At 36.5% G+C, this 14078-nt stretch overlaps 1 protein-coding gene across 2 annotated transcripts; it reads right to left on the bottom strand.

Moving 5' to 3' along the window:
• Positions 1–7238: 7238 nt before the first annotated feature.
• Positions 7239–13567, bottom strand: LOC7492466 (uncharacterized). Of its 2 annotated transcripts, XM_024601629.2 has the most exons (3): positions 11547–13567; positions 8938–9074; positions 7239–8147 (listed from the first exon to the last, which is right to left on the bottom strand). In XM_024601629.2, the coding sequence occupies exon 1, from the start codon at positions 12957–12959 to the stop codon at positions 11616–11618; it is 1344 nt and encodes a 447-aa protein (XP_024457397.1). In that variant the 5' UTR covers positions 12960–13567; the 3' UTR covers positions 7239–8147; positions 8938–9074; positions 11547–11615. The 2 variants fall into 2 exon arrangements, with proteins under 2 accessions (XP_024457397.1, XP_024457401.1); XM_024601633.2 differs by lacking the exon at positions 8938–9074.
• Positions 13568–14078: the final 511 nt, after the last annotated feature.

The raw sequence follows: 14078 nt of genomic DNA, 5'->3' as shown, positions 1-14078 counted from the left end.
ACGCCAAGAAGAATGAAAATGACTGGGAGAGTCCACTGCCTTTTTATTTTATTGTAATATTTTATTAGTATTTTTCTTTGTTTAGGTGTAATTTTATTTTAAATTAATTTGTTAAAAAAAAGTGCAAAATGACATAAAAGGTATATTAAAAAAAAGGAGTAAAAAGTGACAGTAGAAAAATAGAAAGAAAAGTGAGGGGAAAAAAATAGAATATTATGACTTTATTTAATTAATTATTTGTACTTCGAGGTCTAGCATTGCATGCTTAAAATTTTTTGATTATTTTTTATTCTTGATTAATTTCCACATTAAAAAAATAGAATTAGTTTTATTTTTGTATTGTGATTTTCCTTGCAAAAATCGTATGCGATCTCGATTCTATTTATAATTTAGTATTGCATGCATTTGTGTCATGATCATTTAGTGTTAAACCTTAAGTCTACACTTACCATGGACTCACTCTTAGTGATACTCTCGTGGCCATTTGAGAGAAACTGCAAACTCAAATGACCAACATGTTTGAAAGAGTTGAAATTCTAGAGAGTTCTCGAATAAGGCATCCAAAGATCAGTAAAAATCACAGCTATAATTATTATGGGCAAGTTCACCTTAAGTGTCGCTAATATGACTATCACTTAGTTTACTTTACATGTGATGACCTTGATGAGCATGTCATGAGCTTTAACAAAATAAAAACTCCCATTTTTTATGGTCATCATGACCCTTGGATCTTTGATATGTGGATTCGTGACAATGATTAATTCTTTGAGTAACACAACTTGTCTAATAATAGGAGAGTTAAATTTGCTAAAATGATACTCATTGGTAAAGCCCAACTTTATTGGAGAGATGTTGAGGATTGTTTAGAGATAAGAAGTAAACCTCTCATAACTAATTGGACTAAAATGAAACAAAAATTATAGGAGAAGTACCTACCTCAATCTTATAGGAATAAACTCTTGTATTAATGAAACAATCTAAGGCAATGGAAGAAGTATGCCAATAAGTATATAACACAATTTAATGATTACATGATGAGATGTGCCATAAAATAAAATAAAACCATAACTTTGCATAGGTTTGTAAAGATCTTAATGATGATTTTAGAAAAGAAGTCATGCTTATTTATGTCTTCACTCTTGACAAAGCCTATATTATAGTGCAATATTATGAGTTGTTTATAAATAGTTAATGGATAAAACATTAAAACCCTCTTAAAACCCGTTTCAGGTTTCAGTTTAGAAATAATAGTTATTTATTAGGCACTCCATCTCATAGATCTAATCCTAGTAATGCTCAAGTTTATAAATAAGATAAGGGAAAACCAGTCGTTAATGAAATTTACAGGTTAAGTTCAAAGTTTTAGTGTGCTAAATGTCAAGGTTTTGATCATATTTTCGTTAATTGTATCTTTAAACCCTTAGTTATCCAATAATATAAAAATATAGGTGAAAAGTAAGACCATTGTGTGCAAATATATGAACTCAATCTTGAGGACTTTAGCGACCTAGATAAAAAGGATATGCAAGAAGAGGAACTTAACACTGTAAGTTCAAATAAGTATGAAGACTTAGTAGTTAGTACTAAAAAGATGAATATAGTCTTTAAGAGTATTATACATATATGAAAGAAAGGTTAATAAAGAATATAATAATTATGCTTTAGTGGTAAAGAAATAAGTTATAGAAAACTCTTCAGTTAAATCACTTGAAGAGACAAATATGGTGTTAGAAGATTCTCATGATATTAATCATTTTAAACTACCTGATTCCCCCATCCACCATACTTGATGTCCAACACATCATTGATTTAGATCAAAATGTTGAGCTTTTTGATCTCTAACCCTTGACACGTGATGAGGAGATGAAGATAATCATAATTTACTAGGTTATGTCCAAACTATATCTATTAAGGCTTTGAATAGTGTTTGCTCCACTTCACACCTTTAGTCATATAGTATTCATAATTGCAAATCTAGAAAACTTGTAGATCTTCTTTCTATGTCTCCTCATGCTAAAATGTCTGATTCAACTAAGTCTTTTGCATATAAAGTTCATAATTTGCATGCTAAAATCATTGAGCAAATTTAAATAAGTAATGAACAATACACATTTTAAGTTGATTTGCATAAGTATCATAATATACTTAATGTTTGAGATTATTTCATTATACAAATTAAACTTGAACGGTTTCCTTTGAAAACCATTTATAAATTACAAGTGAGTAGCGCTAGACCATTCAAAGTATTGCAAATAATTGAATTAAATACTTATGTCATTAAACTATCACTAAACTTTGATATTAACTCTACTTTTGACATGAAAGAGCTCGTTATATATAAAACACAAGAACTTATCCATGATACTCCTTTTGATATCCTTTTCGTATTATCCTCATCATTGGAATAAAAGGAACATATTAATGCTATTTTGGATGCACAAGTTGTTTTTACCAAGAATGATGAAGTTCAGTGAATCTTGGTATATGAGTTAAGCGACTAAATTTAGACTGTACTTAGATTACCAGAGAGGCATCATAGCAGCTTGATCTTTATTTTTTAGAGCGTTATTGAAGCTGCCTTGACTTATACTCGACGGGGTCGAGTTCTTCCAATCTCGAAAGAGTTAATGGAGACATCAAACCCAATGCATGGTTCCCATGTTTGTGAGATCTATGATAATAAATAATAACTCAACTCTTATGTTATTAAATTTTATTTATTTCTAGAGTTTAATTTAGATAATTTAGATGTTATTGAATAGTTTATTTAGTGTTCTATAAACCCAATTGTTTATTCTAGTTAGGGTTTTATCATTTATATGTTATTTTTTAAAATATTAGGTGTTTTTTATGATTTAATTAAAATAACATACTATTTTTTTATCTGAATTCTTATAGAGTTTTACAGAAAAGACAATTCTTTATTAACAATGCATCCTATATTTATAGGATTGGAGAAGTGCAGTATATGTAGGACTATACAACGTAAGATAAGATGAGAGTGATACAGGGGATAAGATATAGCTAATCTAAGGATAGAAATCAATAACTGTTACTGCTGATCTAGTGATAGAGATCAATGCAGTTACAACTACGTGATTTCCTTTACACGCCCCCACAAGATAGGCGTTCCATCAGATAAGCCTATCTTGGAGCATAATGTTTGAAATTTCTGAGGAGACAAAGCTTTGGTGAGGAGATCGGCAAGCTGATCGTGAGTGCTGACATGAGATACCTGGAGCATTCCTTTAGAAACCAGATCACGGACAAAGTGAAGATCAATTGCAATGTGTTTCATCCGTGAGTGTAGTACAGGATTAAGACTTAATTGAGTAGCACCAATATTATCACAAAATAAGTTTGGAGGTTTGGTTATTGGAATACCAAGTTCACGAAGTAAAGAACGGATCCAAATAATTTCTGAAGTGGCAGAAGCAAGAGCCCGATACTCTGCCTCAGTGGAAGAGCGTGCAACTGCACGTTGTTTCCGTGTACTCCAGGAAATGGGACAGTCTCCTAGAAAGATAAGGTAGGCAGATGTGGAAACTCTGGTATCCTTATCACCTGCCCAATCTGCATCAGAGAACCCTTGAAGAGTGAGATCATTGGTGCGCTTGAGTAGAATTCCATGATGAAGAGTGTCTTTTAGGTAACGCAAAACACGTTTGGCAGCAATCCAATGAAGCTGAGATGGTTTTTGCAGAAATTGAGCCAGCTTGTTGACAGGAAATGAGATATCAGGCTGAGTCAGAGAAAGATATTGGAGAGCTCCTATAACGCGACGATATGCAGTAGGATCAACAGAAGAAGAGCCATCATTAAGTTGTAGACAATCCTTAGTGGCAAGAGGGGTCTTTACAGTCTTAGCACCATCCATATTTGTGCATGTCAGGAGATCACAAATATATTTGTGTTGCGACAGAAATAACCCTTGTTTGACAGAGAACACTGCAACCCCGAGAAAATAATGCAATGAGCCAAGGTCCTTCAATGAAAAGCGAGTGCTGAGGTGCTTGATAATTTTAGACATAGATGCAGAATCACTTCCAGTGATTAAAAGATCATCCACATAAACCAGAAGGAATATTGTAACCCCATCACATGTGTAAATAAATAAGGAAGAGTCAGACTTGGACCGCTGAAATCCCAGCTGAAGAAGAGAAGTGCGTAATTCTTGGTACCAAGCACGTGGGGCTTGTTTTAAGCCATAGAGAGACTTCTTTAACCTGCAAATATGAGAGGGCAGAGTAGAAACAATGAAACCTGGAGGCTGAACCATAAATACATTCTCTTGTAGTTGGCCATGCAAAAATGCATTATTCACGTCAAGCTGTCGAAGTGGCCACTTGTTGTTAACAGCAATAGAGAGAACAGTGCGAATGGTCACTGATTTCACAACAGGACTGAAGGTCTCAGTATAGTCAAAACCATGTTGTTGATGAAACCCCTTGGCAACCAGTCGTGCTTTGTAGCGAGAGATACTGCCATCAGGAATTACGTTTAATTCGAAAGACCCATTTGCATCCGATAGGTTTAATGGTGAAGCTAGGTGGAACAAGCTCCCATGTGTCAGTGTTTAACCAAGGCAGTAAACTCCTCACACATGGCATTGCGCCACTTTGGATCCTGTAATGCTTGAGACACATAGGTTGGCTCTATAGGTGAAGGAAGAGGATATTTGGTGGCAAGGTAAAGTTGTTTTGGTTTATGAATATTATTCATAGATCTGGTGGTCATGGGATGTGTACGAATGGGTTGTTGTGAGGCTGCAGGACTGGTATGTGGATGGATGTCTGTAGATGGAGGTTGTGTTGGTGGAGGAGAAGGTAAGGATGAAGCAGTAGGAGAACTAGTCAGCACGGTGGTAGTCGAGGACGGTGGCAATCCAATGGAAGGCACTGCTGGTATATGAAGATCTTGTGCTTTAACACCTGAAATTGATAGAGAAGGCATAGTGACAGGGGCAAAGGTCGAAAAGGGAAAGTGACTTTCATCAAAAACCACATGGCGAGACAAGTAAATGCGTGAGGAATTAAGATCCATACATTTATAAGCACTTTGTGTGGTTGAGTAACCGAGAAATAGACAAGGCATGGATTTTGAGTGTAGTTTACTGGTTGTGTAAGGTTTTAACCATGGATAACATTGACAACCAAAAATACGCATTTTTGTATAATCAGGTAAGCGACCAAATAGACACTCAAATGGACTTTGATTTTGTAAAACAGAAGATGGCATGCGATTTATCAAGTAAACCGTTGTCTGAAAAGCATAGGACCAATAGGATGGAGAGAGATGTGTTTGACTTAATAGAGTTAATCCTGTTTCAACAATGTGACGATGACGTCGTTCACTGGTGCCTATTCTGTTGAGGGGTATGGGGAGCTGTGGTTAGCCAACTAATGGAATTAGAAGAGAGATAGTTGCGAAGAGCATAATATTCTCCCCCATTATCAGAGTATAAATGCTTGATTTGAAAACCAAACTGTTTTTCAAGCAAACCTTTTAATTGGCAAAAAATGGAGCGAACATCACTTTTTCGATGAATTGGAAATAACCAACAATATTTGGTAAAATGATCAATAAATAGTACATAAAAACGAAATCCATCAATTGATGTTGAAGATGCAGGCCCCCAAAGATCTGTATAGATGTATTCAAGAGGATGAGTACTGGTAAGAGATGTAGAAGAAAATGGTAATTTATGACTTTTATTGCATTGGCAAGCAAAACAAAGTGATGGTAAGGAAGGACGAGACCCGACAACAGGAAGAGAAAAACGACGAATAATAAAATCAACAATTTTATTTGACGGGTGCCCAAGTCGTTTATGCCATCTGTCAGATGTTGTTCGTTCACCAACAAATGCTAAAGCAGAAGATTGGATTGCAACAGAGGGCATTGGCATTGGATAAACACCATCCTGACATTTACCGCGAAGAATAGTCGCCCCTGTGCTCTGATCCTTCACAAGAAAATAAAATGGATGAAACTCAATAGAAACATTATTGGAACGAGTGAAATTATGAACAGAAATCAGATTCTGATGAATATTAGGAACACAAAGAATATCTGTGAGTTTAAAGGATTTTGAGGCAGAGGGAAGAGTCATAGAGCCAACATGGGTGACTTGCAAACCTGAGCCATCGCCAATGACAACTTGATCAGTGCCATCATACTCTGAGTGAATAGACAAATTAGCAAGATCAGAGGTAATGTTGTGAGAAGCAGCTGAATCCATAAGCCATTTTTTTATCTTTGGTCCCACTAGAGGATGCACAATTGACAGACTTATTACTGGAAACCACACGACAGGTCTTTGCTGAGTGGCCAACTTTGTCACATAACTGACAAATAATTTGAGGCTTACCAAACCATTCTCGACGACTATGCTGATTATGGTTGGTGCGATTTTGTCCGGAGAAACCATTGTTAGAACGTTGGTTACGATGAAATTTGGAGTGCACTGGACGACGTTGAGTGTTGTTTGCAGTAGCAAGAGTGATAGAATTTGAAGCTTCAATACGTTTTAGATAGCTTTCGTGGGAAACCAACATATCATGAAGTTCTTCAAAGGTGAGAGAAGACTCACGATTTCGAATGAGTGCTGCAATGTCACGAAATTCAGAGCCAAGACCATTTAAAGCATAGAGGGTTATGTCATCTGCTGAGATTGGGGAGTCAATCACTGCAAGTTCATCAATAATAACTTTGATGGTATGAAGGTAATCTGAGACTGAGCGAGACTCTCTCTGAATGAGAGTTAAATTTTCCTTAAGTTGCATAACACGAGAACGTGAGCGATTGGCATACAATCGTTGCAATTTAGACCATGCATCATGAGCAGTAGATGAAGCAGCAATGAGGGGCATAACTGATTCAGAAACAGATGCAAGAATGGCATGAAGTATCAGCTTGTCTTGCCTCAGCCAACGCAAAAAGGCTGGATTTGGAGCATTTGCAGAGGCTGAGCCATCAGGGGAGATGTTTGGAGGAAGCGTTGATGATGGGCAGATAGTAGTGCCGTCAATATAACCCTGGAGATCATAGCCTATAAGCAAGGATGTCAGCTGGGCACGCCATAACGGAAAATTGGTGGAGGTCAATTTCAAAGATAATTGAGAGCCAGCATTGAAGGCAACAAGAGTAGTCTCATTATTGATAAAAACTGACTCAGGTGATGTAGCCATTTTGAAAAAAAATCTCGTTAGAGGAAGAAGCTCTGATACCATATAGAGTTTTACAGAAAAGACAAATTCTTTATTAACAATGCATCCTATATTTATAGGATTGGAGAAGTGCAGTATATGTAGGACTATACAACGTAAGATAAGATGAGAGTGATACAGGAGATAAGATATAGCTAATCTAAGAATAGAAATCAATAACTGTTACTGCTGATCTAGTGATAGAGATCAATGCAGTTACAACTACGTGATTTCCTTTACAATTCTCTCTTTTTCCTAGCTTTTCTTTCCTTGCTTTTAACCTTGGCTTCTTTTCTTTCTCTACTTCTATCTTTCTTTAGTTTATTGTCCCACATCATAGAGTTATGATGTACGATTCTGCAAGAGATATCAAGAATTTTAATTTTAATTATGGATGATAGTCAGTTGAGCAGGTGAGGACAAACTGGTTACAGTCTAGGCCTTCATCATTCAATAATATGATCTACATCAAGTGAACTCGACTCCATTTGATAGATTTGGTTCAAGCGAGTGATTTATAGCTGCCAAAAAAACTATTCTCTTTATGCTTTCTTTGACCACTCAAACTATCCAGGATCATAAACTCCATCTTGATTTCAAGGGGGGGCAGTGTCATCAGACCAACTGGCAATTGGTCTCTGATCCTCGGTAACTCAAGTTTCGACTGCCAGTAATTGTCAACAAACAGAGGAACAAGTATTGTTGCTCCAACAGTACTTTTAACAGCAGAAATAGTACACGCCAAGCACCAATTGATATTCACACTTGTTTGCAACTCTGTACCCAATGAGAAATGAAAGACCACTATGCAACCCAAAAGCTTGGCTTTTTTTAGGGCACTGAGCCATCAACCAAGCTCCTCAAAGATGGCAGTGTGCCATATTTCAGAACCAGACCAATACTCTTCCACACAAAAATTGTTCGATCACACCATGTCGCCTGTAAAATTTTCATAAATTTATGAGAGGAGAAATGTTGTAATGGATGTCAATATAAGAACACAAGACGCACACGATGATGAAATGTATTGTAATCATTAGAAGCTCTACATGAGAATTCTGAAGGCAGAGCTTTGTAGTCATGATTGGAGTAACACTATCATTTTCATTTGTTTACCACACATTCAGGCATATGCATCACCATACATCTGAATGCACAAGATAAACCAAAGCTACTGTCAGTCTTTAAGCCATGAAAAGACCACACGGTTACTAGTAATGTTTCTTGGGTGACCATTTGAATCAGTTAGATGAAAGCTGCAGTTGTTGGCATGATTGAATCCTACCATTGAACTTCCATGAAGAAAAGGATCCTGAAATTGGTACTATTTACTAAGCAATCAATACTCAGCTATAGTCAAACCTTGAAGGAGGTCTTAAGTTTGGAAGCTCTGGTAAATAAAGTAATAAAAATTCAGATTCGAGGTCTGGAGGAACTCTAGTGTTGCAACATTTGAAAAGCCTCTAACCATTCCTAAATATTATTTTCTCTAGATTGACGACACTTACTTTGAACGAAGCCATGCGCCAGCTTATGTGGATTAGCAGATGTTAATCATAAGAATTAAAAATGTGGAAAGAAGAAGATTTTACTTGATAATCCTCCAGAATCATTTGATCTATCTTCCTAGCAAGCATGTGAACCATAAAAGCATAATCTGCAGGTATTAAGCAAAACTGGATGATCATCTACTATAGAAATAAATAAATAAACCAAGCAAAATTAGTACCATGAATGAACAATTCATCTAGTACTAACAATCAGTCCAGTTCAGCTGCAGCTCATCGCCAACTAATCACCAATCAAGGTCAAGTCCTGCACACTCTGGCTTCTCCCAAAAGTGAAACATCTTTTTCCTCTCTAAACCTGAAGAAGATGAAGCACATGCACTACATGATGGATGAAACTTCATTTGACATAACAGGAGGAGGATAAATCCAGCCAGATGCCAATTATTTAATTCATTTTCTGAATTCTAAACTAAATTTCTAGGTAAGAATTCAAATATTGAAGTTTCCAGCATTCGCTGAAAAAGAAAATGTATCATCTAAATATTGAAGCCCATTTTAAGACTTATGCCCCATGTGGAACATTAAGCCTTCAACACCCACTAATCTGGCATGATTCTTACTGTTACGCACCTGCATGTGCCATATGCTACCCAAAAAGCAGCCCAAAGGGCACCGCCAGAAAATCTTCCCTGATTGCAGCTTACTAATTTAAACATACTATGTTAAAATCATTCAATTTTTCAAATCAGAAATGAATAGAGAAATCATAATTTCATGCAGCATCTCAACTAAATTGTGCACATGCTTGGGTAGCCTTTTCAACTGCATTTTTAAACAAATAAACCATCCAATACTAATCATTTCACTCCAAATAGAACGATCTACAAAACTTTGTTTGTGGAAGCTTTCAGTTATGAAAGGTCTTTAGTCAAGTGAGCAAATTTCAGTTCTATAATGGTCATACAAAAATTTACATAAGCAAAATACAATCTAGTATTGAACTTTTATTTTGACAGTTCCACTTGTATAAAGTGAGTAAGGCAACACCAATTAAGAATATTACTGATTTGTAGAATCCAAGTTGCTTATCTTAGTGGCTGTGAGCATCTGCATGCTTGAAGACACAGAGACACCCATAGATAAGAGAACAAATTTTATCAAGTAACAAAAAGAAACACAAGGCAGCCTCAAAATCAATATGAATAAACATTCAACCACATTGAGATATATTAAAACACCTTTTTAAGGAATATTGGTTATATCCAGTCAGTTTATTTATACACACATATTCCTCATCCAACAAAAGATGGACATTTAATCCTCGGTTCTCCACTAAGAAGTTAAGGAAACAGTTTTGCATCTAAACACAAGAATTTTACTAAAAATTAGTCCAAAAAAGTTTCTTCTCACCAAGCACTGTTATTACTTGGAAGGACATAATGTAAAAAAGGTGATAGCATTCAGCTATGGAACTATCAAAGTAGGGTTCTAGAAGAAAAAATCTGGATTGTCTTACCTTAATGATTTTTGCATCAAGTGGCTGTCCTTAAAGACTCAAACCTGCAGTCTTGTGGTAGCAAGCTCAAGATTTTCACCATTTCCATACAACAGTCCCCTGTTTATATTGTTCTTGTACTGTTCATTTGGAATGCTCTTTAAGACCCAAGAGCTTCATTTGTGGAATGAGTGTTAATATCACACATGTTAAACCCTGCTGGTTCTTTTGTTCATAAAAAAATGCTGTTTCTTATGCAATAGCAAGTTCTTTAGCTCAATGATACTGAACTGATATTTGCTAGCTAATATTCTTGAATAGTGTGTTAATAGACAACATTTATAATGGCCTAAATGCCTAAGAACATGAGCCACAAAGAGTAATAGCAGCAGCAGAAGTGTGATGTTAATGATGATGTTCAAACATTATATTCCACCGTCACCAAAATTGACTATTTAGTGGGCAGTTTCAAAAAGTAAGAAATTCCCATGATAGCCAAAGTTTACACCATTCAGCTTCCAGTCCTATGACACCAAAAAATCCATGCTACAGTACAAGTGCCTTTTTATTTGCAGCTATCAGTTGAAAACTCTGATGTTATCTTTCTGAAAATTTAAGATAACATATGGAAGGATAAGTTGCTAGACTAAAATAAACCTGCTAAACAGGCACGGTGTTATTGACTTATGGAAATTTAGACACTAAGATTAAATTGAGCCATTACACAAATTACTGGAAAAACTCAAATTGTCAAGATCTGCCCCAGCAAGCTGAGAAATACTTTCAAGAGGGGAGACAGGGATTGACTCTTGCACAAAAGCACATGTTCCATCTAGAGAATGACAATTACTTGAGTATCTCCCATGATGGAACGACCTTCAGGAACTTGTCCATCATGTCACCCAGAGAAGAGAAGTGTAGTTAAACAGCAAAAAAGGAATCGCTAGTTATTGAAGTTAGACCTCACTTCTGCATAGCCTACGACCTTGGGATTGTGAACAAACTCTGGGAATTTACACTTCATTGAACAAATTCTGAAAACAATCATTAGACACTACTTAAAAGTAAACACTTGAAGCAAAATTATGTAGCTGGATCATCAAGCTGATCTAGATATTCAAACTTCAACTATGAAAGCAAATACATGACAGGGAAAAAAAATATAGCCACAATATCTTTAACCATAGGCAATGATATTTCACCAGAGTCAAAACAAAGCAGTATGAGACATTATTGTGACTATCCTAAGTTTACACAATATATGCAGGCAGAGTAACAATATCCCACTAGATACCCCTCCTAAATGACACTCCAGTTCCAGAAGCAGCTTACCAAAAACAGAAAATTGATTTGCATGCAAGTCCAGCTATTGAGATGAACAAAATTGACATGACCGGAAAATCAATTAAAATCAGCACCCATTTCCTTGCGTTTCAACTCTAATGTCATCCGCTCATTCTCAAGCTTCATCCTCTCATTTTCCATCCTCAGTTTTTCTAGTTCACGGTCTCTTTTCTTACTAAATCTTTGCCATTTGAATCGCTGTTTTTCCAATTCCAGCATCTCTTGTTGAATTTTTAGATTCTGTTCTTCCAACTCAAGTGTGCGAGATTCCATCCACTGCTTCTGCAACCAGGATGCTCTTGAACTTTCAGGAGAGACTTGATTCATATCAACTTGGGCAATCTGTGGATGAGAATAAGAAGACCCTTTATTAGGGTCCTGAGATGAATTCCCAAAATAAACATCTTCATGGCCCTGGCCTGGTCTCGGTCTCTTTGCAGAACCCCCTAATACCCCATGTATGCCCCTACTATCCCCATGGGAAGCATGATTCTCCCCAAATTCATCATGATCATCAGTTTCAATCTCTTGATCATCTTCATCAAGATCATCAAGCTGGTTTCTCCTTACATCATCGTTGTCATGATCATCTCTACTTCTTAGAGCCAACTGTAGGGAACGCTGCAAAGCTGGATCATGAGGCAGGTGCAACCTATTTCCATTATGATAGGAACACATTTCTTCATAGAAGAGATGCTTTGAGCTTAATATCTTCCTAACATCATCCTTATCCTTCTCTGTTAAATAATCTATAACATCTAAAAGTGCAGGGTTTTCCACAACCTGACAAGAAGTGCCCCTCCCAAGCATATCATTGAGCCTTTTATACCTTTTATTAAGGTCATTGAATTTATCCTCACACTGCTGTGGAGAAACATGAAAACCTCTTTCAGCCATGACTTTTGAAACTGATTTCCACTTGCCTTTTTTCTGCAAAACTGTGAATCTCCTACGCATTCCACCACCACAATCTGAAGTCGCATCCTCACCGATATAAGACACGGCAGTTATCAAGAGCCTCACCATCTTATCAGTCCACTTAACACGGTGCCACGGAGTCCCTTTTTTCCCTCTTCTTACATCACTGTGACCATCAGCACCTTCTTCGGTGTAGCTTGGCTCATCCTCATCACTGACTGAATTTTTCCTCCCATCTCCTTTATTGTAATCCGTCATGGACATGTTTTGATCAGATTTGTGCATGGCCCCCATTGTGAGTGGAAAACCATCGTGAACTGAGGGATGCGTTGAAGATCCTTGGCGATGGATAGGATGCTGGTGGTGGTGCACAATGTGTGGATGTTGCCCTTGATGATGAACTCTCATTGATCCTTGCAAGTCAGGGCCTCCAAAAGGAGCCCCGCCAGGAATCATACCTCCTTGAGACAAATTCCCTTCCATTTATTATTTAAAACAACAATTTAGATCACACCGATAGACCCCTTTCCCCCTTTCAAATCACCTTCTTGGCTATGCAAAAAAAACCGATAGCAATCTATGGTTTACACTTTGAGCAAGCTAAAATAAAGCAAACCCATTTCTTTCTTCGTTTTTTTTTCTCCTCTTGAGTTACCTAGATCATCGAGCATGCATCTTGGATTCTCACAAGCCAAACAAAATCATAAACCCATCTTCGAAACTTAAACTCTAGACAAAAACTGAAATACTCATTATTAAGGCACCCACTTCGAAATTTAAAGTAATGAAATAGGAAAGGCACCCGAACATTCAAGAAAAACAAGACAAGACAACAGAAAAGCAGTGCTTAAGTTTGATCAAATAGAGAAGAAAGCAAAGCCACTTATCTGCAACAACATAAAAACACCCGTGAAGCAAGAGAACCCACTGTGTTGTCCTAAAATTAAGGCGAGAATCCAGGACTCTAGATCTCAGAAACCTTTCTCCATCTGCCTCTGAGTGTCCAATGTTTACGATGCTACTACTACTGTGCTTGCATACAGAAATTTCAGGAAGGTTCAAAGAATGGGAAGATCCTATGGGTCCATATTTTTTATTTTTTTTGTCGCACTCGCCAACTTGCTATTCATTTATTTTTCCTTCTCTTCTTAAGATTTTTTTTTTTTTTTTGTGCAGGATTTTTTATATTTTAAATTAGAGAAGGGCCATCTAAAACCGAGTTTTTTCCGTCCCATAAAAGTATTTGAATCCATAGTCATAATGAAGAAAGAACTGATTCTATTATTATCCCATGCCAGAACAAAACCCATATAAGTTGTTCCAAAAAGATGTAAGAAGAGTGAAGCGAACAAAATTGGATGTCATAATACAAATTGAAATATTATATTGATTAATGCAATGCTTAGCCCACTTAATTGGAGATTTAATATTTTTAATGACAAGAGGGAAAATTGGTGTGTTTGGGACGACATCCTCCCCGGTGTTTTTAGAAGAAATGAAATGATGGTTACACCCTTGTCTTTTCATGAACGCCACTAGGAAAGATAAAATAAGATGAAAAAAATACGTTACTTTCAATGAAATACAAAAACGTAAAGCTCC

This window comes from Populus trichocarpa, chromosome 5, assembly GCF_000002775.5.
Source record: "Populus trichocarpa isolate Nisqually-1 chromosome 5, P.trichocarpa_v4.1, whole genome shotgun sequence".
Lineage (NCBI taxonomy): Eukaryota > Viridiplantae > Streptophyta > Magnoliopsida > Malpighiales > Salicaceae > Populus > Populus trichocarpa.
Note: the sequence above shows the minus strand (reverse complement) of the source record. Positions and strands in the feature narration are given on the sequence as shown.

What these genes read in the sequence shown, in the direction of transcription:
- LOC7492466 (XM_024601629.2), bottom strand. Translation starts at nt 12,959, where the DNA reads ATGGAAGGGAATTTGTCTCAAGGAGGTATGATTCCTGGCGGGGCTCCT.